Here is a 24,669-nt window from a genome sequence, read left to right as displayed (position 1 = left end):
GGACTGAACCAGGAAGACTGGATGGGAATGTGCCCAAGTGGGAAGTGAAGAAGCAGGAGTTTCTATGACTGGTCTCTATGGGACTCCCTCTGTGAAAGGGTTCTGTGCCCACATGAAGACAGATCATACATACACTTGCATGGCATCCCTGTTAGATTTTATCATCTAAATAGAGACATCACTGTAAAAGACTGAGCCTGGAGATGACTTAATTTGTTATGATACAAATTTACCGACAAAAAAGCCAAAGAGCAGCTAACAACTCTTCTTGGTGGCTTTACACATGCTGCATTCAAACCTATCACACTGGTTCCCCAGTTAGTTTTTAATTTCTGCACTCTCTTTTTCTAGGCACTGAACTACTTTTTTTAAATTCAGAGGAATGATAATGCAAAGGACTTTTTTAAGTGAAAACCTCACTGCTGCATTCTGCAACCATAGATGAGAGTCTCTAAGAAAGGTAATAATGCTATCAAGTTATGCCACACATTACCTCTGTTAAGCTTTCAAAAGAGCCCGAAATGGGGTAAGCCTTGATAACAAACTTTGCAACGGATGGCATGTTGATAAAGCCTTTCCAAATGAAGTTCAGACGCGCTAGAAACAGTGTTTCACTTTCAATAGTGCCAGGGGTTTCTGATCTGAAGAACAACAGAGTGGAAAAAAATAATTAAAGTCGCCTGCCCTAGAAATGAGAAACAGAAAAAACCCAATAGGACATCTGTTGAAACACCTGCATTAAAACAAAGAATATGTGCAACATGAGCAGCATCAAGAATGTGGTCTTGTATTTGGTTGCAAAAACCAGCAAGACAGCAAAAAAACACAAAGTGCTCAAAAAATTTCCTATGGCATTGACAGAAAAAAACAACATGAGAGGAGTCCATTCTTCAATGCCTCCACTATTTGTCCCAGGGCCTTATCCGCCCATTCCCTGCCCCCATAATACCCTCCCAACACTGTTCATTGCAACAAAATATTCTCATCAGAGAAAGCAGAAAAAGTTACTATGAAGCCTTTGGCACAAGTAAAAGCTATTTTAGCAGAATTGCTAACAACCTGAGCTGGACTAGGACACAAACTCTTGGCACCTGAGGAGGAACACCAGTTGCCTCCCCCTCTACCTGGTGGTGCTCTAGATCAGGGGTCTCCAAACTACAGCCTGGGGGTCAAATCCAGCCCCCAGAAGATTTTACCCAGCCTGCAGCATGGTGGTGGAGAAGCCTTAATGTTCTGGCCTGCAGCATCCTTCTGATGCTCCAGTTGTGCCGGGGACATGGTTCCACAGAAGATCACCCCAGAAGGATCTGTGCTTGTAGGGATTCCTTTAAGGGTAGTCTTTGAGTAGTCTTTAAGAGGTAGGCTTTGAGCCTTGCACACCAACTGGAAGGTGAACGAAGTGAGGGAGGGAGAGGGTGCAGGGGTGCGGCTGCAGCTTATATGGCAAAAACAAAATTAAATTCAAACTGAACAGATGACCTCACATTGTTGTTTTATTTATTCACCAAAAAAGTTAACAAAGTTAACTGAGAAGCAATATACCAGTAACCTGCTGACGTGCCTGCCCAGAAAGGTGGTGATATGTATGGGCTGTTTACAAAAAAGATCCAGTAAAACTTATTAATTCATTTAAGTTTATTTAAAATAAAACTGACTTCTTGGGGCCCTGAACATGTGTAAAATATACAATATGGCACTCATACTGAAAAGTTTGGAGATCCTTGCTCTAGATCAGAGGTCTTCAATCTTTTTCATTCCTTTAAGTGAGAGATTTTCAACCTTTTTCAACTTGTGACACACCAACAAGGCACCAGAATTGTCAAGGCACACCATCATTTTTTTCTGGCTATTTTTTATTATTTTAAAAAAGCATACCAAGATTGTATTTAAACTTGAATAGCTAAAGTTTTAATGAATAACTTTTGATTAAATAAACTTTTAATCAAAACTTTAAAGTTCAATAACTAAACTGTTATTTAAAAAATAAATAAGTGAGAAATTTGTGCTTGGTGATGTTTCATGATGTCCCTTGTCCAAGGACGGATGGTTGACAAGCATACCCTCAAGTCCTCCTCCAGTGTTTGAAGCCTTGACCTATTCTTGCTCTTCATTGTGTTCATAGCAGAGAAACCAGCCTCACACAGATAAGATGTTGAGAAAGGAAGAAGTGCTTTAATTGCCATCTTTGTGATCATGGGGTATTCCTCTCGGAGAGACAACCAGAATGAGGCCGTATCTGTTGACAAGTGTTTCAGTTTCAGTCCTCTATCATTTCTGATTTCTGTCAGCTCATTTTCTTCTGCAACAGGTAACTCAGCTGACGCACATGCACTTAGCACAAATGGATGTCTCACCCAGTCCAAGGATGATACCTTAAGTGTTGGGAAATATTTTTCAATGTCCCCAGCAGTGACAAACTTTGTAGAATTAAATACACAAGATTTTTGTCCAGTTTGCAACTTTTTGTCAGTTCAAACATTTCAACTTTGTTCTCTTTTTTTTATTCTGGCTGCCCACAGTGTTAGTTTTCTTAAAGAAGATAATTTTGTCACTGCAAGTCAGAATATTTTCATTCTTTCCCTGCATACTCTTGTTAAAAGAGTGTTCAAGGCTTGGAATATGTCAGATAGGAATGCAACTTTATTGCACCAGGTCTCATCACTAAGCAGGTAAGCCAGCTCAGACCCTTCTGATGTAAAAAAGATTAGAAGCTGTTTCCTCAGTTCATACAACCTTGAAAGCACCCGCCCTTGAGATAGCCATCCCATTTCTGTGTGCAGTAGAAGTTGGGTATGAGCAGCTTCCATGGCAGAACACAGTGCTGAGAACAACCTTGATTTTAATGGCCTACTCTTGATGAAATTAACCATTTTGATTGTCTCAGTCAGAACTTTTTGGAGTTCAGGTACTATTGATTTTGAACTAAGGGCCTCTCTGTGCAGAAAACTGTGTGTGAAAACAATGTCAGAGTTCTTTTGTTTGGCCAGTGCAATGAATTCTTTTAGGTTTCCCAACATAGAGGGAGCACCATCTGTGCAGATGCTGATACATGATGTCCACAACAAACCACGAGAATTGAAATAGTGGTCAACAACATCAAAAATGTCTTGGCCTCTTGTGGTTTCCGGAAGCGATTTACAAAATAAGAATTGTTCAATGATGTTTCCATTACATATGAACCTACTGAATGCTAAGAGTTGTGCATTTCCTGTGATGTCAGTTGACTCATCCAGCTGGATGGCAAAAAAATCAGCTTCTTTAATGTTAGGTATAACTTGTGACTCAACATCTTCAGACATGTCTTGTATATGCCGACTAATAGTGTTATCTGACATAGGTATTTTCAAGATCTCTTTTTCATGTTCCGCCAAACATAATATTTACAATTTTGCAGCATGCTGGTAAAATTAATGATTCAGCAATTGTATGTAACTTCATGTTTTTTGCCACAATTTCAGCAACAGCATAGCTTGCTTCTTGTGCCTTGTCAAAAACAGCTGCGATTTTAGAAAATTTTTTAGCCTGACGTGTTTGATCAGCCTTTTAATATAATCATGTGGTGCTTTGTGTGAAGGTGTCTTTTCAGCTTACTTCGAAGCATAGCTTGGTTTGCCAGTTTCTCACCACAAACAACACACTCAGGGCGTGGCAGTTCTTCTCCAGATGAAATGAATCCAAAAGACAAATAGTCTTCATTATATTGTCATGTGACAGTTTTAGAACTAACACTACTAGGTGTGCTACTGCCTGCACTAGTGCTAGCCACACCTGACGACTCATCATCATTATCTCTCTTTCGTTTTTTAATTAAAAATTTATCCATGTCTACACTCTGCGTTGGTGGAGAGTTGAGAAAATACTTTTCTACCCACTTGACCTCAAACAGTCACACTAAAAATTGGGTGGAAGAAGTAAAGAACAATGTTGAAGCTCTTGGACTTCTAATGCTCTTGGACTATTTCTGTATCGATAGAAAGCAGTAGCTGCAGCTGCAGCAACAGGTTGAGGACACAGCAGAGTGAAAAGATACAGGAGCAATGAAAGGGTCTTGCCACAGGTAGTTTGATGGAAGTGGCTGTTTAGAAAAGATTTCCTTGAATTACGCACAGATTTCCAAGGGCACCAGGAGGAGGAGGAGTAAGTGAAGCTTTCTCCTTCTTCAGTTTCTGCCCAAACAAAGCACAAAGCGCCTATTTGGGACACCTGCTCAACTGCTTCTTTGCTCTGAGTGACTGAATGAGGTGAAATGCTGCAGTTTTGGGCTCCCATTTGGGCACTTCTTTGCTTTGTGTAGCCACACAAGGCGGAATGCTGCTGCCCTCAGCCCAGGCTTAGCAGTCGCAGGAAGGGAAACGCTACTATCTTTGATCCCTGCTCAGGTGCTTGTTTGCTTTGCTGCAGGAGGCCAGGCATGGCTGTTCTCAACTGAGCAGCAGCATCTTGCCTCGTGCAACTCCCCAACCACTTCTTGGCTTCTGTTTTTGGTCCCTGCTTAGCTGATTCCTGGCTTTGCACAGCCCTGCGAGGTAAAATGCTGCTGCTCTCAGGAACTAAGGCAGCCATCCTATGCATACTTTCCTGGGAGTAAGCCCCATTGACTGTAATGGGTCTTACTCCTGAGTAGGCAAGTAGAGGATTGGGCTGTAAAACGCTGCTGCCACAGGGCGCAAAGAAGCTCTCTCTCTCCTTCCCCCGTGTAGAAAAATAATTAAAATGTAAATCCTAAAATGTATAGTATACAAAGGACAAGCAGCATATTAAGTATCAGTTCAAGTATATCAAGTATCTTTAGCATTTGCACAGGTCCATAGGATGATTAATGACTTTGTAACTACTGCAGTGCCGCTGTTGATCTCTTCCCTGCTAACACACACAGTACTCCGAACTTTTTATGACCCTTCAGGGCTTCCGTACCCTTATTTATTTATTCACAGCTTCAGGAGCTTCAGTTACAGGCGCTGTTAGAAGCGAGCAAACAATGAAGCTTTGGGAAGCCGCATCACGGAGAAAAAGGGAACAAGGCAGGTCCACTTCCCTCCGTCCTCACCCCCGCCCCCCCCACGCTACTGTCTCGCAGCACACCTGAGGAGCCACGTCACACCAGTGTGCTGCGTCACACCCGTTGAAAACCGCTGCTTTAAATTGTCATGACCCCACTGGAGTCCAAACCCCAAGGATGAAGAACACTAATTTAAAGCATAATGCAAGGAACCAAAAAACTTTGTCTGACATGTCCAAGCATTTGGGCAAGCTCAGTGGGATCCCCCTCCCACCGATGGAATGGCAGAACTCTTACGAAATCTCACAAGCTGCTTTTATGATTCTTTTCCATTCCAAAACTACTTTGCCATGCAGCATTGAGAGTTGCTGTTCAAGAAACACAAAGGCCATAGCCACTCTGTTTTGCAGAACTAACTGCATGGTCCTTTCAACAGAGACAATCTTTGCCCCCAAGAAACTTCCAATCTAAAATAGACAAATAGAAGGGAGAGAGAGAAGGATAGGCAGAAAACGCAAGAACATTTCAAAAGCCAATTCCCATAGCTGAACAAAATGGCCACTGACACCCTACATAAAATAAACTTTAAAAAATAACAGCAGTTTTGCTGAGTGGTGTTCTCTATCATACCACCTAATGTATATCCAAAACTCACAATCCTGCAGTGACCAAACATGAATTCCAGCTACACACCTGCATGTGAGGTCAGGAGTACCACACCCACAAAGGTAGTACAAATTCTACTGTGATTTCATAATCAGTTATCCTGTAACATCTCCTTCAACAAACAGGAGATCTTGAGATCTTTTTTAAAACCAAGGCTGCTGAACTTTCCAACATTACTATTTGCCCTTATCTTCAGAATGGGGCCTTCATGCCAAGGTTTCATGCTGTGTAAACCATTTGGTGACCTTTGTACAAAAACTGTACATAAAATACTCTTAATTACAATAAGGGAAATGCACTATTGTATCTAATACTATGGTTTGGGTTGCAGAAGAATACTCCTACTTAAGAATGTCCCCATTTCCTCCATACAACTGATCCAGAAGTCCCAGAAAGCACATCCCTAAGGGTTGGGAGGCCCTCCACAGCAATATGGTAAGTGGCACAAGAAGCTGCTGGGGGAGTGGAATTGGCAAAAATTGCCCCCCTACTCTGGTACGGAAGGAAGTGCCTTCCATTGAAACAAATCAAGGTTAGGAAACAATGCTATATCATTGTATAGCAATGTTTATTATTTCTGTATTAAGAAAACCTTGCTAGGTATAAAACTATATTATTTTTAATGGATAGTAGCAACCACTAAAGGATTACCTAGAGGTTGAAGCAGAGGCAAGTGCTGGATTTGGTAACTCTTCATCTTCCTCTAGTAAGTCTGAAGCTAACATATTTGTTGTTGAAGAAAGTGCATCTAATATGTTTTCTGCTTCATTATCAGATGGCTTACGGGCAACTCCAACAGATACCTTCACTTTTTTCCCAGAAAGGTCATCAGTAGGTGGTGCCATTCGACCTTGAAAAGGCAAGTTAGAAAACTGAACTGTTAAACGCACATCTCATACTAGGCCAGCAAACATGACACAGTTTACAATTCTGAATACCACTTCTCAGTAGATTGCTCACAAATCCTGTTGGCTGAACTTAAACTTCAAGGGTAGCATCCCAATATGTGCTTCTACCATCAAGAGCTCCCTGCATGACTGGAAGGGGCGTTATGCTCAGGAAAAGGATTCTTGGGGAGTGACTGGATTAATCTCTGAATTTGTGTTGCACTTCTGTGGCACTCTAAATACCACCATAATATTTTAAAGTAGGTAACGTTTTATAGTTTGGACACACAGTGCAGCTCCTCTCTCACTGGCATGTTAATTTCAAAGGACTAGGCTAATCAAGTGGAAAGAGCTAATTTTTAAGCATGCTAGTTAATACTACCTATGCAAATTTTACAGTTGAGATCAAAGAGATGGTTTTTATGTTGACTTGTTGTATCTGGAGTAGCAGATTCATCGGCTCCTTTATCCTTTACAGTCTCCTCTATTTTCTCCACAATTTTAACTGAAGCAGATTCCTACAGATAGGAAAACAAATAATTAATTAATATCATTACACCTAGCAGTACTTTATTTCTTATTTTACCAAAGTTTAACAGTAGCATGGCTATTATCCTGAACACACACAGCTGAAGTGCAGGAGCCACTACATATGAGAAGTACTCTGAAAATTAAACAGTAAGACTTCAGAAATCCAGCTGTAATTATGAAATTATGCTGTAGGACAATGGCATTCAATCTACAAGCACATTTTCTTACACATGCCCTCCACTAAGAGTAAATGGGGACTCATTTTCTGCTTAAGGAAATGGATGTGTGCACATTCGTGATCTCCAAATTGGGACAAATAAATCACAGTGTGTTGTGCTGCATAAAACTACTTAATGGACAAAATAAAAGTTTTACCCATTTTAACAATCAGTTCACCATTCTTTTTTTTTTTTTTTAACAAAATGATTTTACCTGAATTTCCACAACTGCTTCTTGCTCTTTTACAGGAGTCTCACTCTCAATCTCAATTTCTCCTTTATGAGTAATTTTTGTGATGGGTCGCCTTTCAACTTCCCTCTGTTCTTTTTCAATCATTTCAATTGTCTATCAAGTAACAACAAACAGACAAAACGCCATCAGAAGACGCTTTAGGATAGAGAAAACAAAATCCATTTCTGAGAGGTGCAAATTAGATTCCTACATCCTCTAAGGTTGAAATGGCCCCACTGCTGAAAGACCCTACGTCCTCTGAAAGACAGCCTATTTTTCAATCAGGAAGACGCTTATAATATTCTAAAACTAAACTCTTCTAAAGAGCTACACTCTTCTGGGCACCAATGAGTTGGACTTGCCAAAGACAATAGGGCTCATACCAGAAATGAAAGACTACCACTGTTCTCCTCTCCATCACCACCTTGCCAATAGAGTGGTGACCCAACTCTTCTTCAGCATGTTCATATTTACACACTAAATATTTACACTAAATATTTTAGGATTTTGCTAGTGAAATGCTACCTGCCCCTTGCTACTTGGTAAGAACCGCACATAAACATTTCTATATCAATTCGATCTTTTAGCTGAAAGTGTATACTAAAACTTTGTAAATCTCACTATACTTGTTAAAACTACTTAATTTTGTTAAAAAGGCACATTGTAGTTGAAAGAAGAAACTGTTAAACTTCAGATAATACAGAGGAATGAGAGGAACAGAAGGTAGATGAGAAGTGTTACCATCCACAGCCATTATCTTGGGAGACTAGGACTTAACAGATTTGGGACATAAAATCCTCATTCATTTGCTTTCTAAGCAAGCACTTTCTTCTATAATCAAAAATCAACAACTAGAGACTTGCAGCTGCTGAGTCTCTAGAGTTTCTCTAAAATGAGAATCACAACCATCATCAAACTAGAAGCGTAATGGGTATTCACCCTTTTCACAGATTCTAGCAATGTAATTTCTACTGACCCTTAGAATCCGCAGCCATTTTATTGACCAGCTGGATTCTAGAGCAAATCAAATGTTAAGAGTTCAATAAATCAATTTCAAATATCACCAGATATTTGAAATATCACCCTTAAAAATATCACTAGAAATTGTCAAACCACACCAATCCGTTTAAAATCAGAGGCTAAAATTCAATCTCCAAACCCAACAAGGATTGGACAGGTAAAATGGCTTTTTTGGGAATACATAGGTTGATTATTTTCAGGTAATTATCTCCCTGTTAACTGGGTAAAAGGCACTTTTTCAAGTGGGTGCTCCTCTTTTATTTAGCGGGGGAGAGTAACTGGTCCTCCTCACCCCAGCAGTTTCTTTTCTAGTGGCTGTCTGCTGGTGTTGCATCTTTTGAGATTGTGAGCCCTTTTGGGACAGGGAGCCACTAGTTATTTGATTTTTCTCTGTAAACCGCTTTGTGAACTTTTTGTTGAAAAGCGGTAGTATAATAATAATAATAATAATAATAATAATAATAATAATAATAATAATAATAATAATAATAATAATAATAATGTATTAAAGATTTATCAATAAATCATACATGTCTGTTTTCTCTTTTCCTCCAAGCGGCTAGTTCTTTGGAAGCCAGTTCTTCTGGGCTCATTTTTATGAGATGGTCTGGAGTAACTTCACCTTTCAATACTCTTTTAAACAGAATCTGGAAGAGCAACAAGCAATTAGCTACAGATAATAAATAGAAGTCACTTTCGATGCAATTCCAACAGAAAGAAAAATCACGGCAGGTATCTGTTCTGGTTTGGATTTAAACATACTCGGCGTGAATAGTGAACAGGCATTTTCCAATATGAGCACAAAGCATTCCTATTGCCTTCTGAAAAGAACAGGCAAGTTCCTGGATGTATGAACTGGAGACATGCCAACCTTACCACCATTATATGCAGAAAGATAACAAGACACGGAACAAAGCAGTTAAACCCAAACCAGGGGAAGAAATAGTTTTGATTGCTGATAATGAAATGAGTCAGGAGGCAAATGGTTATTTATGTAGGATAACACCAACTCTCAAGTACTTCAGATAATGGAGGGAAAAAAATTGGAAGTGAGGAGGAAGAAGATCAAGGGTTGCCAGCTGTGACTGAAGCTATCCCTAGAAACTGTTTTCCTTTCAATATGATACAGTGTGGGAAAGTCCAAGAAGCCTCCACAATTCCTTTCAGTAGTCACCAAAAGACTCCGAGCCAATCCCAAAGTGCTGGCAACCCTAAGAACATATGACAAACAGGCCATGTAAGCTCCCCAGCACATTTAAGAAGTAGGAAAGTACTGGACAGGATATGACTTGGAAGAGGAGTAGCCCAATCCTAAGCTACCTGACATGTGAGGCTGCAGTGGCGCCAAAAATGTCTGCCGCTGCATCCAGCACACCCCGGGCAGCTGCCGCTGCCTCCTCAGGAGAAGGAGACTTTCACCCCCTTCCCCCAGGTAAAGCAAGTAGCCCTGCAATGGGGCTACTTTTCTATGACAACCCAAAAGTCACATAGAATGAAGAACCTCGGTGTCGGGCAGACAGCCCAACATGGAGGCTCAGGATCCAGTGGAGCTTTGTACCTTTGTCCTGCCTCCCTCCTACCCCACTCCCTCCCCTGGCACGCCTCGTCCCCACACTCTTCCCACCCTCCCTCCACCTCCCCCTGCCCCAGAACGCCTCCTCTCCCCTCTCACCCCACACCCCCACCTATCCCTCTGCTGCCTGGCAGTTCATGCAAGCACCTGATGCTCCACCAGCACTAGGGCTTGCAAATGTGCTTTATGGCACGTTTGTGACAGTGCACGCCAGCAGTGAGCCAGCGCGCACTCTTTAGGTCCTTAATCAAAGACATATCTAAGTGCTTTTCAGAAATAATTTCATTTTACAGATACAGTGGTGCCTCGCATAACAAATGCCTCGCGCACTGAAAAACTCGCAGAACGAAAGTGTTTTGCGATTTTTGGTGACTCGCACAACGAATTTTTAAGACCCGTGCTTCGCAAGACGAATTTTGTTTTGTTTTGTTTTGGTTTGTTTTAAGGGGGAGATCTTCATGCCAGTTTATGCTCACATTAACCCTAAGAAGGGGGGGATCTTCATGCCAGTTTATGCTCACATTCACCCTAAGGAACGGGGAAGATCGTCATGCCAGTTTATGCTCACATTCACCCTAAAGAAGGATGATGAGTTCTTGGGGTTTCCTCGCGCAGCAGCGGGTCAGTCAGCATCCCTCCCTCTCTCTCTCACACACACTTACGCTCTCTTCACCACCCCTCATTCACTCACTCACTCAGCCAGGCTCCTGTGTGCCTGTCAGGGGTTGCAAGTTCTTGCTCCCGCCCATTTTTGTGCCCCCCGCAAGCCTGGAGCATCGCAGCCTCTCTCCCCCCAAGCCTGGAGCATCGCAGCCTCTCTCCCCCCAAGCCTGGAGCATCGCAGCCTCTCTCCCCCCAAGCCTGGAGCATCGCAGCCTCTGTCTCCCCCCGCAAGCCTGGAGCATCACAGCCTCTGTCTCCCCCCACCCCAAGCCTGGAGCATCACAACTTCTCTGCAACACAAACATTTTCCCCCCTCTCACACACACACAGGCTGCCCCCTTCTCTTACACACACAGATGTTCTGCCCCCCCCACACTCACACAGCAGGGGAGGGGTGCCTTCACTCACCTCATCCAGCACCTGAATGTAAGCCCCCCCAGCAACCTGCCATCGCAGCCTTCCCCCCCCGCAAGCCTGATCCCGTTCACCCTAATAAGGGGGGATCTTCATGTCCGTTTATGATCCTGTCCACCCTAGTAAGGGGAGGATCATGTCAGTTTATGATCCCGTTCACCCTAGTAACGGGAGGATCTTCATGTCAGTTTAAGATCCCATTCACCCTAATAAGGGGGGATCTTCATGTCAGTTTATGATCCCGTCCACCCTAGTAAGGGGAGGATCTTCAAGTCAGTTTATGATCCCATTCACCCTAGGGAGCGGGGGATCTTCATGCCAGTTTTTGATCGCATTCACACTAGTAAGGGGCGGATCTTCATGCCAGTTTATGATCCCATTCACCCTAGGGAGCGGGGGATCTTCATGCCAGTTTATGATCACATTCACCCTAGGGAGTGGGGGATCTTCATGCCAGTTTATGCTCACATTCACCCTAGGGAGTGGGGGATCTTCATGTCAGTTTATGATCCCGTCCACCCTAGTAAGGGGAGGATCTTCATGTCAGTTTATGATCCCGTCCACCCTAGTAAGGGGAGGATCTTCATGTCAGTTTATGATCCCGTCCACCGTAGTAAGGGGAGGATCTTCATGTCAGTTTATGATCCCGTCCACTCTAGTAAGGGGAGAATCTTCATGTCAGTTTATGATCCCATCCACCCTAGGGAGCGGGGGATCTTCATGTCAGTTTATGATCCCATTCACCCTAGGGAGCGGGGGATCTTCATGCCAGTTTATGATCACATTCACCCTAGGGAGCGAGGGATCTTCATGCCAGTTTATGATCACATTCACCCTAGGGAGCGGGGGATCTTCATGCCAGTTTATGCTCACATTCACCCTAAGGAAGGGGGAGGAAGACAGCGAAGAAAGTGATGTCAGTGATCGTGAGCAAATGAGCTTCATAAATTCTGACTCTAGCGATGATGAGTTCTTGGGGTTTCCAGAAAATTAGAGTACTCAAACCTTTAAGTTTCTCCATTTGTTAATGACAGTGATAATGGTTCTTAATGCCACTGTTGACTGCTATTCACTTTACATGGAGCGAAAAATACGGTAAGTCTTTAAAGAGCACTTAATAAACACTTTGTAATCCAAATTTGACTTTGTTCTGACTTTTTTTGCCCATAGGAACGCATTAATTAAATTTCAATGCATTCCTATGGGAAAACGCGCTTCGCAAAATGAAAAACTCGCATAACGAAAGGACTCGCTGGACAAATTAATTTTGTTTTGCGAGGCACCACTGTACCAGGTTGTTGGGGACACTAGCCAAGAAATTAAGATACTAGGTATAATGGACTGGCCTAAGATGAAAAAATACAAGTCACATAAGATTTCAATTTGATGAAGTTTCCAAATTAATTAAAAGAATGTCAACAGTCAAACTGAGTACAATTATACATTATGTTAAATGTGTAGATGGCTCTACATGTTTTTTATTCTGAATTTAAGTAGCAGCTGAGAGGGTGGCAGGAATCAGAAATAACCTTGACGCACAAGGAGGGCATACTTAACCTTTACCTCACAGGGCAGTCTTGACTAAAATGTCCCTCCTGAAGTCACTATCAGTCATCAGGAGGAAATTTCTATTAGGATCTGTTCAATCGCTCTCTACCACCCTATTCTGCAGCTGCTGCTGTCAACGTTCAAAGAAAAGAAAATGCATTGTCCAAATACAAATTTAACATAACATTCAGTTTGGCTCTTCATATTGCCATCCCCCCCCAAAGGGAGGGGGGAACCATCAGCACAAGAAAAAGCAATCCGTCCCATAAGAAAACCAAACACTACTAGAAAGATTCCCGGATACAGAACTAATATAAAATTATGCCACCTACATTATTTTTGGGATCTTTTAGATTGAATATCAAGCTTCTGTACTTATTCTTATACTTTGAATCAGTATCCCGAAAAAAAGAAAAAAGTTCTTTTTCAATCTTGGTTGCAACTTTTGCCGCTCTTTCTTCAGAAATCTTCAGGGTAGACTCTGCAAGTCTGAAAAATACGCACATTTTATTTTTTCAGGGACCAGATACAACTGAAAAATAGAACTACAAGTTACTTAGTGTATCATCCATACCGTTTCTCCAGGATTTCTTTAAGTGATTGCCTAACACTCTGTCTTATCTGATCAGTAGAAGGTTTAGATGCAGGAGCAGTAGATGGGTGTGCATTACTGGCTGCTGCCCCTTTCTCGGTTTTCTTTTTCTTGATGTCCTGTTTTTCCTGAACGCCTACAGTAAATGAAAATAGCATGGTTTTAGTAACTTGTATTTGAAATTTTGCAAATGCGAATGAAAAGAATGTTAAGAGAACCCTTTGGAAGGAAAATGCCACAAGAAATTTCTTAACAAACAAGAACATAAATCAGATGCTGTGTACTTTTTAAAACCAATATTTTTAAAACAAGGTCTTTTCAACTGCAAAGATAATAGGATTACAGAGTAACTTGCAATATTTGCTTTGTTAAAATTCTCTTGCCCTTCTACTTCACAACAGTGGCTTAACACATTGACCTTAAATGTATTCACTTAGATGCCTTATTGTTTGTTTTAAACAGACCAATCACAGCCTTGATCCATTCATCAGTGAGAAACTTCTTTGTGCAATATTAGTGTTAGTATGAGAGAGCAACTTTCCCTTATTGTCAACACTCCAATAAGCAGTTAGTGGTTCTGGAAGGGGAATTCTCCTTGCTGGTGATTCTGCAGCTTAACAGAGATGCACATAATCAAATTTTCTCTGGATCAGTGTACATACTTTAGATTTTAAGTTTTTTTTAAAGAAACGAACTTTAGAAAATCAATATAGGATATTGATAAATGCTTATTTGAAATAAATCTGTGCTCAAGAATGCAACTTTATCTAGGTGAGAAACTGGAGATTTAACTTCCTAATATTGTATACACATGTTGGAGGTATAGAATTTTATACCTCCCATTTCTCACCTGGATAAAGTTGCACTCTTGAGCACAGATTTATTTCAAATAAGCATTTATCAATATCCTACATTGATATTTTTTGTTATGTTTGTTTCTCAATTCAGTTATTCAGGCCACAGTCTTATTCCCGCGCCACCAGTGCCAATGCAGCCACATGAAAAAAGTGCACATTGCATCCAATAGTGGTAGTGGGGGGGAGCAACCTAAGGATAAATGGGAGGTAAGTACAACTTTTTCTTACCTTTGTGTAAGCTCTGGGGTCACCTATGGTTCTCCTAAGACTTATGCCACCTATTTTGGTGGAGTAGGTCCAAAGAGAAAAAAGGGGTGGGGAGGTTAAAACAGAGAGGAAAGATCTGGCATGTGTCATTGCTGCCAGATCCAATCCTTCCTGTCTCCTCCACACCCCTTCTCTTCTCCCCACTTTCCCCTCTCCCCGTCCAGTTATGCCCCCAGTTCTTCCACTCCCTCCCCACCCACAGCCTGCCACCACCACTGATTTACCAGCTGGGGACTCCAGGCAGGCCACTAACATGTGGCCGTCACTGTTTTCTGTTTCCAGCAGTGGCCCAGTTACATGCTATACAACAACACACTTTGCAACACCATAGGTCAGACCACACTACAAGAATGCGAGTTCCAGCGACACAGCCTAATCATAGGACCGGCCTGCCAATTACCTGATTTTGCAGTATTTTCACTTGAACAAGAAACATTAAGATTATCTTTATTCATTTTTTCATGTTTTTCCTCAGAAGATCGACGGGGGGCTACCACTGTTTGTCCAGTTTTCCTAACAGGAGTTTGCTGCCCCCTTTTCATTTCAGAATCTTTGCATTCAGATACTGCTTTTCCATCACCAGATTCCTGAAACAGATGTTAGGTTAATTATTACAGTTTCTTTCATATACCGTAAAAGATTGGTTCACCAGCATTCACTGGAAACTGGTTAACCAAATTTGCTGGTTAGTTTTTATAAGCCTGCCTCCTGAACGCAACACACTTTCTGCAAAGCCACTCCACTTTCCTTCCTTGCTCAGGAGGGCACAAGAAGAATGAAGACTCTATTTTCTAAGCAGGACCCTTGTGAGGATTGTGAGGAATCCTTGTGAGGAAGTGGAAAGTCTCCATTACCAGAGGGCGCTTGTGAGGCAGGGAGTGAAACAGCATAGCAAAGAAAGCCATTTGGCGAAGGTGAGGGGGCTGGGAGACATTAACCAACACTTTTGTAATCAAGAAACTTGGTTACCTGACATCTCCACCTGCTCAGGCAGGCAGAAATGCTGTTATTGAAGAGCTAGATAAGCAACCTGTAGCACATTTTAGGACAAAACAAAAATTCAGATGAACTTACACATGATCAAGTTCCTCTTAGCAGACATTAATTTATCTACATTTGAGTGGCATATTTCAAAGGAACTTTTAAACTGTGCTTTTGGCTACTGCCAAAAGCAAGAATTACTTGAAGGAGGGAGCACTCAACTCTTTCCAATTCACCAATACCTCTCAAGCAGTCAATGTTTTTCCCCCTAGCTAGGCTCTAAGAGCAGAAACAACCAGGGTAGGAAGGAAGACATATTGCTTGCAAGAAAAACTGTATCTCATTAAAAAAAAACAAAAAAAAACCTGAAATATTACATATGATTAAAAAGGTGAGCCACATTTCTTACCCTTTTAAATATTTTGACTTTGTGCTTCACAGCATCTTCTTGCTTGGCTTTATTCTGAGAACAAGTGGTTGTTTGCTTTGATATTCCAGGTTTTTCACATTCCATTGTCCTACTTTCTCTAGTTGCTTCCAGGGTCACCTCTGCATCCAGCATAGCTTGATCAAGGTCTGGTTTTTTGTCCTCTTCTGCACAACATTTCACACACACATATTCCTTGTCTTCTTCTCCCATTTGTTGCGCTTGAGAAAGACTAAGGCCAACACAGTCCCCATGAAACCAGTCATCACACCTACCACAGCCTACCATAAACCTAAAACAAAAAGGGAAAATGCAGTGATTAATACACAAGGTTAACAAGATTCTATTTCATTTAAAGATAAATTATGAAATGGTATCTCTCACAGAGAAGGTTCTCCTCAGATTAACAGTTTAAGATTACATCCATTACTCCAGCCTTACAACATGGTACAAGATGCCAAGGTTAAACAAGGTGGAATTGTGTAACAGTCGTCTAGAGAAAGATAAGCCAGTTTTGATATCAAATCAATTCACCATGCTCTCTAGAACAGATACTGCCATTAGACACACACACACACACAAACAACTGAAAACCATAATTGAAGGTGTCCACACACTTTTTTTTAAATCTACAGCTCTTCCAAGGACCAAGTACTTCTGATTTAGTCCAGAAATGGTCTAACACAGATATACATATTGTGAAAATGCTATAAATCACATTAGCACTTGCAAATTTTTGACTTCATTTGCAGACTGGGCATCATCCAGTCTTAAAATATTCCAAATGTGATTTTATAAGGACCATTCAACAATTACAAAAGCCACAACAGTTACACAAAGAAACCCCTAAAAAACTAATGTTTCTGACACTCAAAAATGTAATAAGAATTGGCCTCTTCATAAAATGCAAAATATATTCTCAATATCACAAACTTCTACGTATCTGAATGCCAAAAGCAATCTAAGGATTTACAAAATGCTTCACATCAGCTCCAACCACTCACATCCAAATCCAACAGGCAAAGTCAGGCAACATTGTTGTTAGGACTATACTAAAATATCACAAAGTAGCAAACAGGCTTTCAAGTTTCAGGCTGACTGTTAACTGAAGTAAAACAAGGTTGGGAAGGAAGAACTGGCCCAGGAGAAGGGGTGGGACCGGCGAAGGCCTCCTCTGCTGCATCCTATCCACAATATTGGGCTGAAAAGTCCCCCTTCCCTGAAGAGACATCCAGCAGCTTTTTGGCATCCAAAGGATATACCAGTCGCCATTTTGGTGCTGCTGTTCCTCCAGCCACCAGAAAGAACAGGATTAGGCCGCCCACCCCCTACTTAGGTACATGTTAGGTACCATGGCCTGTACTTAAGCTGCATTGTACATAAGTAGAAACATCCAGTTCTTGCTGGATCAAAGCTATTGTACCTGAGTGAAAATGCAGGCACAGCCATCTGTAACTCAGACATTTGTATCTCAGGGACTCAGTATATTTTACATTAAGCTACAAAAGCCTCAATAATCAGTCCTGCTCTATGTCAAGTACTTACAATTTACACTGTTCTTGTCATACACATCATGCTTTCCATCTGGGAACACAATACACAAGTGACATACCATACATAACCTGGGCACTGAAGCTTTGGCATACCTTTTCCAAACATCACAAAGTAGGAAACAAGTCAAAGTATTTCAGTCGCATTTAACAGTAATGGAGACAGTTTAAGTCACATGGAAAATGCGAATTTGTAACATGGAAATCACATTTTAAAAAACACCCTAAATACATATCCAAATTTTGAATCCTTAGCAAAATTTACTTCAGGAAACTGGCTTAATTATCTCAGTGCCCTGGTAATGTTCGCAGATGAGACTGGCTAACTTCCCACAACCTGAAATTTGCATGAATGCTCCATTAATACTTTTATTCCATTCGGAAGCAGAAAATGCAACCCTGCTGCTAACTCATGCATGGAAACATTTCAAGTCAGCAATATTTCGGGTCTCCAACTCTCCTCTATTCTAAAACTAGAAAGATCACAAAGAAAAGCTTATCACAACCACTTCCTGGGACTTACTCATGCAGCACAATCCTGTTTGTCTACTCATAAGTATGGCCTACTAAGTTCAACTGAACTTATTCTCAGGTGAACACCTTCTGAAACATATTACTTGATATCAACCTTTCTATTGTATGGTGTTGTTTTTTTTAACTGTATTATTCATCTTTACTGTGGTGGGTTTTTCCAATTATATTATTCATTTATTTAAGTTTTATTGCAGGATACTGTTTAACAATTGTGCCTTTTTAATATATTTTTAATATTGATGTATTTCATTGAGTTTTAAGTTTTTATATTTTACGTGTGATTGCAAGATAGTTTGATCTTTTTTTAGGAAAAATGGGATATAAATGTTTCAATAACTAAATCCTAGCTATTTCAATGGTGGCATGTGGTTCCGGGCGGGGCCAACACACCTAGGGTGACCTAGACTGGAACGGTGGACCCTGAACATATATTTACTACCAAGTAAGAATACCCAGTGTCGTAACCTATTACCATTTTAAAAAACTCCCTAACAGACAAAAACTGGCAAATCTTAGTCCAGTAAAGGATTGTTCTTTATTGTTTGTGATAGAGAAATAACTATTGTATTTTACAGCACAACATACATTTCAGAAGTATCTTGTTCCAGATGATGGTGCCACAACTCATGGTAAATCTCTTAAATAGCAATACAAATAATGCCTGGTAATAGCCTGATGAATTTATACCACCAAAACTCAGTCTTCTGTATTCTGAATCAGACATATGGGGAATACTACTATATGAAGATTCAGTGTGAAAAGATTTGTATTTCTTGGCTTTAGAAAACGGAAAAAAATTAGGTGTACTGCCTAAGCAAGCAGCAGTTACACACATGAAATAAACATGAATGTTGCTTTTAAATATCCAAGCTCTTAGAAAAGCAGAGGAAGATCAGATACTGGCAGAAGTTGGCAAACTATATTTAGTGGTCAGGACCTTCCATCTCAGGCACATGCCATGTTTACTTGCACAGGAGGGACTCTATATCCACACAGAAGAAATTCCCTTTTTTCTCTCATGTGCGTGCATGCACACACAGTTAATGAGAAGCTCCTGCCTATATGAGGCTTTGGATTATATGAGGCTTTGGATATTCTAGTATTAAAATGTTCTTATTTTTGAAATACTAGCATCTATTTTTTCCTATGAAAGGGGGAACAGTGTAAATGTTTAGGAATGTACAAGGTAGCTCTATAAACTAGCAGTTTGTCCATACACCTGTCAACATTGCTCATCCAGTTGCCAGGTACACTGAAATGAAATAAAAGTTGTTCTGAAGCAACAGTGAACACTTAGGCCTTAGTGCTGACAAACTGAATAGTCTTCCTAGTGTCTTCAGCAAAAGGCAGCAGCTATCATGACCTTTCAGTATGAGATAACACCTGCAATTCTATTAGTCAAAGTGAATTTAAAACCGAAGTCTACGATTCATGACCCTTAAAAGAGCAAACCTGAGGTTCCTTCTGAATCTATTGCTTCAGTGAGAATTTTGTGATAGAACAAAGAAATTAGATTATATCAAGGTGGATGCCCAATGCATGAAAGCCTTTAGTATTTCATGCAGATAAAACCTAAACACTCTTTAACTTTCTTCCAAGATGGTGCCAGAATTTTGCAATTAATACATTGCTTATTCAGAGTAAATTATTTCCAGTTAGCTGTGGACTTCACGTGTCAAAATCTTTCTAAACTCAGGGTCCAGACCAAACATTGTGTATGCATTTTTTATCTTCTGGTAGTTGCTTTATATCTATTTTTAACTGGGGAAGGCAGGGTATAAATTAAAAATATACATAAAACTTTTACATAAATTTAAATATTTTTTTAAAATAAAAATTAGTTGACTACAACCTATTTATGTAAGCAAAAGTGACTGTGTTGAGTCAAGAAGCAGCATAACCTGCATTAACAAATATCTTGAACGACAATTGCAATGTTTAAAACGTTTTATATACTATTAGTAAATAACTCCTTTAGAAATGAGCATATGTTCATATTTATATTTTGACTGAACCTATACAGAAATTCAGTTTGACAAGGCAACTGCTCTACAGTTGCATCTATTAAAGAAAGTTACAATCTGCAGCAGCCAGACTTACTCCCAGGTGAGTGTGTATATGATTGCAGCCTGAAGCTAGTCACACCTACTGCAGCATACTGGTGTTGGGGGTACAGTCCTATATCCTTGCACAGCACCAATAAAGGTAGTTCATTTTCCTAATCTCATTTCCTACATCTTCCTTATTTTTTTAATTTAAGTGTGCCATTCTAATAAACAGAATAGCAAAGTGGGTGGGGGGAAGATAGTTTAGATATGCCAATCATTAGAGGTGTTTAAAACATGCACACAAATGCAGAAGTTTTTCCAAGCAAATAATGTGAGTCCTAATTTGCTTTCCTGCAACCCCTTTAAAGCCTTAGAACACAATCCTATGCATGTCTACTCAGAATTAAACCCCAATTTGTCCAATGGGGATTACTCTCAGGTGTTTAAGACTGCAGCCTTAGGGTCCAATCCTATCCAACTTTCTGGTGCTGGTGCGGCCACAATGCAGCCTTTAGAAAAGGGAACAAATGTTCCCTTACCAGGAGCAGGTCTCCATGATTGCCCCTCCCCCCACTGCAAGATGCAATGTATGCCCTGTTGACATGGTTGACTGGCACTGGAAAATTGGATAGGATATGGCCCCTAATAATTTTAGAATTACATTCGAGTTTTGAAATGAGAGCAGAATGAATTTAATCATACAGAAGGCTATTTGTCTAAAGATGGGAAGCTATGCCAAATTTCAAGAAGGGGAGAGTCATCTGAGAAAAACTGAAGTTTAAAAAGAATTCATCTGGCATAGCTAATAGAGGGGCGTGTGTGTAACTGTAGTAGTATTCAATATCCTGGCCCACTAATACCAAAAGCTCTGGCTTGCAGATTGCTTCACACGTTGATGTCCAAGTGCACTACCCATGTTGTAAGGCTGGATTGGAAGATGCACAACTGCAAAAAGAAAGAAAATTTTAAAAAAAATTAATCATAAAAGTTTTACTGAGTAGTTTTAATATTTCTTTAACCAAAACATGATTCTTTAAAAAAAAAAAAAAGAGTAATGAATTGAATGTAAACATTAATACCCTTAAGAAACAATTCCAATTGTTTTCTAGAAGGCCTAGGTGCAGTTACTCTAACGGGTAGGGTAGAGGAACAGATTTCCTGATACAACAGGATAAAAGTGATAACTTTATCTGAATAAGGATGCACACCATGTATAAATAAATTCACTGTACAAGATGGAATCTAATGCTCAAATGAGCTTAAACAGCAATGCAATGTCCAGACTATCTTTTTCAAACAAACAATCATCTAATGGACAAACCAAAACGCTTTGCTGGTTAGGTGACAATCTCTTGCACGATCAGGGTTTTCAAAAAGAAAAACAGTCAAGAACCACTTTATTGGGAAATACATTGCTCTTATGAATGGATGGAGCCAGTTGTCAGTCACAATACAGATCACTGTCTATTCATCGATACCACATCAAAAGTACAGCATACTTGTGAACTATAATTTCATATTAGTCAAATCTATATCCATAGGTGCAAAAGTCTTGCAACTCTTCATGCCCCTTCTCCTCCTCCTTTCCCCACAAAGCATGGGATATGTAAGCATCTATAAAAAGTCACAGCACTATATTTGGACTGTATTCTCATTTACTCAAAAGAAAGCTTGTGAAAAGGGACTTCTCCATCCTAAAATTTCTCCTGAGAGTGAGGAGATCCTTCAAAATATGAAGCTCAGGAGACCACAAGGAAATGGGGGAAAAATAGATTAAAATTAGGCAGAGGCCCTTTCCAAGAGTGGAACTCTACTCACTCCTGGAAGGTTCCCTCTGGTTATTCCTCTCCAGCCTACCACGACACATGCTATTCTGCTTCCAAAGATTCTCCAATTCACAGGAGGAGGGCTGGTATGGTTTACAAGATACAGGAGTAGTTACTTGGTCAACACATTTTAAGCCTCTTTCTTCATAATGTTTAGGAAACCACTCCTCTTGATGTCGTTATGCACATAATAAGGAAGGCTAAATTCAAACACTAATGCAACAGTGAGCAAATCTGTACAACATTTTTTTAAAAACACATCACTCACAATAAGAGACAGATTTACAGTTTATCACTGTATGAAATAGGATGTTCACTGGTTGATGGGCAAGTTCCATGTATATTAAGGCACCCATTCATGCAACAGATTCCTCAATCAGGCAGAACTACAAGATTTCCTCAGGATTAGGGACAATCCGATTCTCACATTTAAGCAACTACTATATTAAAAAATAGTTATGCTTGAAAAAGTTATGTAAATGTGGGCAGGAGGCTAGGTAAGTAAAGGTGCTAGTCACAAATGAAATTGCACAGAAGAGCTCCAACATTTTCATACAGAATTCATTTACTTTTTATTTTAACAAGAACAAGCAAAGGATAACCATTGCTTAAAAACACATATATTTGGTAATACGAAAAGCTAACTAAAAATAGTTTTGTTCCCAAAGATCTATATAATTATCTTTGTAATTAGAAGATGTGAAGTGAAAAAAAATGAAATGAAAAAGCTATTTTTGGTAAGTACAGAGGAAATATTAATCAATGATGCTACTGATTTAAAAATAAAAGTTCAAGCATGTGCTATGTTTATACAGACAGATCTTTTAAAGCAGATTTCAATACATCTATAATTCATAATGTTTAGCTCAAACACAACTACTTCAAAAGGAACAAAACACAATTTCCAGTTTCCTAGTACTACACTAGAAATAACTCCAGCTATACATTTAAGAATTAATACAAGTGTGTGAAGTAATAATGTACTGACATACTGGCCTAGATGTCTTTAAAAGGGGATTGGACAAATTTCTGGAGGAAAAGTCCTCCATCATCATCACAGGTTACAAGCCCTGATGGGTATGTGCAACCTCCTGATTTTAGAAGTGGGCCACCTCAGCAAGCCAGATGCAAGGGAGGGCACCAGGATGCAGGTCCCTTGTTGTCTTGTGTGCTCACTGAGGTATCTGGTGGGCCACTGTGATATATAGGAAGCTGGACTTGATGGGCCTTTGGCCTAATTCAGCAGGGCTCTTCTTATGATGCTCTCTTAACTGCTATGTTTTTAAATGTAAGAAATTCAACTGACAGTGTGAACAAATGCAATACCAATCAAGGCAAACACTGGCAGGTATAGTTAGGGTTACCAGATACAAATGGGGACAGAGTGCCTATATCTTTAACCATTGTATAGAGGAGGGAATTTTGGGAGGTGCAGATTTTTAAAACCTTCCATGCAGCTGCCAAAATTCCCTCTTCTATACAATGTATAGGCACATTGTCCCCATTTGTATCTGGTAACCCTAGGTATAGTGCACCCTATCTGGTGCAGCCAATCTGTTTAACCCAAGCCACCTGTTGACTTTTTTAACTAGCATATTCTTCTGCAACTGATGCAATTAAAAGGTGCCAGTTATTGTAAGAGGTATTTGTTCGCATACACTTTTATTAGCATAGTACATGGCTTAGCTATCCACATCAATCTTCTTAAAGGGTACTTTGAATCTCTTGCAGTAAGATATTTAGAATGTCAAGATGAATCACATTAAATAGTCACTGTAGGCCATAGTAAAAAGTAATATTTCAGTTTGAAACAAAAGTGGTTCATTTTACAAGTTCAATAGAAATAAATAAGCAAATTGTGTAAAAGGAACAAAGCGTAATTAAAATGATTTCAATAGTTGCAAGTATATTCCAAAGAAAAAGGGTTGGATTCAAACAACTTCAAGCAGAAGCAAGCCTGCTCGTTGGCCCACTTCTCACGGCAGCTCCTGCACCCTTCAAAAGCTGTTTCTGAGAGCTGGGGAACCCTTGTGAAAACCAAATGACATTGGCACAGGGGACTACAGGACGATGAAAATCCACTGACATCAGGAAGAGGCATCTTGCGCAAGCGGAGCTCCAGTGTGTTCACACATGACAAACATCAAACATGTTTGTGGCAATTGAAGATGCTCACAGTATGTATTTAGGCCCATGCAACCAAAACAAACACTTCTGAATTGCACTCATACAGCACTGCCCCTTTCTTCTCAGTATTGGGCAAACTCCTTTATGCAAAGTTTACATACAATGATCAGCATTATTGAGATGACAGAACCACAACACTAACTGATCATTCCCACCATGTTTAAATAACTTTGATTCTGTATTTGTCAAATGGTATTTCACCCACAATTTTAAAATTTCCAAATGTCTGTTTAGCCTGAATTTCTTGGTGGTAATAAACAGTTGTCAGAGGCTGTTATACTGGATCCAGCCAATCTTTATATTTTAACTACGTAGAGAACAAAACTCCAGTATAGAGGTTCTCTTTCCATATTGTTCTCCACTATTACTGTACCATAATGTATCTCAGAGTAATCAGGATATTATTTCATTTCAATATCAATGCTTTGTCAACCAAAACCACTGCATGGCAAATACATCTTTATACATGGAACCTCCAAACTACCATTACTAATGTTCCGATATAACATTTTGGCAGGTACCAGAGGTTTCCTCTCCCAAACAAATTGCAATATTAACGTAAATACTTATGTAAAGGTAAAAAAAAATTATGCCTTAAAATTGACCCTGAAAAAACGAGTCAACTTATAATTCCTAACAGTCCTTCAAT

The 24,669-nt window shown here is 40.0% G+C and overlaps 1 protein-coding gene across 1 annotated transcript in view; it reads right to left on the bottom strand.

Moving 5' to 3' along the window:
- The window catches only part of PHF3 (PHD finger protein 3), a 60,075-nt gene that overhangs the window by 7,495 nt on the left and 27,911 nt on the right, over positions 1-24,669 (bottom strand). The window contains exons 5-13 of the mRNA XM_066612422.1: positions 15,858-16,167; positions 14,868-15,054; positions 13,326-13,479; positions 13,084-13,240; positions 9,084-9,200; positions 7,516-7,647; positions 6,935-7,070; positions 6,317-6,515; positions 494-641 (exon numbers count right to left, since the gene is read on the bottom strand). Coding sequence (XP_066468519.1) covers positions 494-641; positions 6,317-6,515; positions 6,935-7,070; positions 7,516-7,647; positions 9,084-9,200; positions 13,084-13,240; positions 13,326-13,479; positions 14,868-15,054; positions 15,858-16,167 — 1,540 coding nt within the window. The remainder of the gene's footprint in view (positions 1-493; positions 642-6,316; positions 6,516-6,934; positions 7,071-7,515; positions 7,648-9,083; positions 9,201-13,083; positions 13,241-13,325; positions 13,480-14,867; positions 15,055-15,857; positions 16,168-24,669) is intronic.

This window comes from Tiliqua scincoides, chromosome 1 (assembly GCF_035046505.1).
Source record: "Tiliqua scincoides isolate rTilSci1 chromosome 1, rTilSci1.hap2, whole genome shotgun sequence".
NCBI classification, from domain to species: domain Eukaryota; kingdom Metazoa; phylum Chordata; class Lepidosauria; order Squamata; family Scincidae; genus Tiliqua; species Tiliqua scincoides.
Note: the sequence above shows the minus strand (reverse complement) of the source record. Positions and strands in the feature narration are given on the sequence as shown.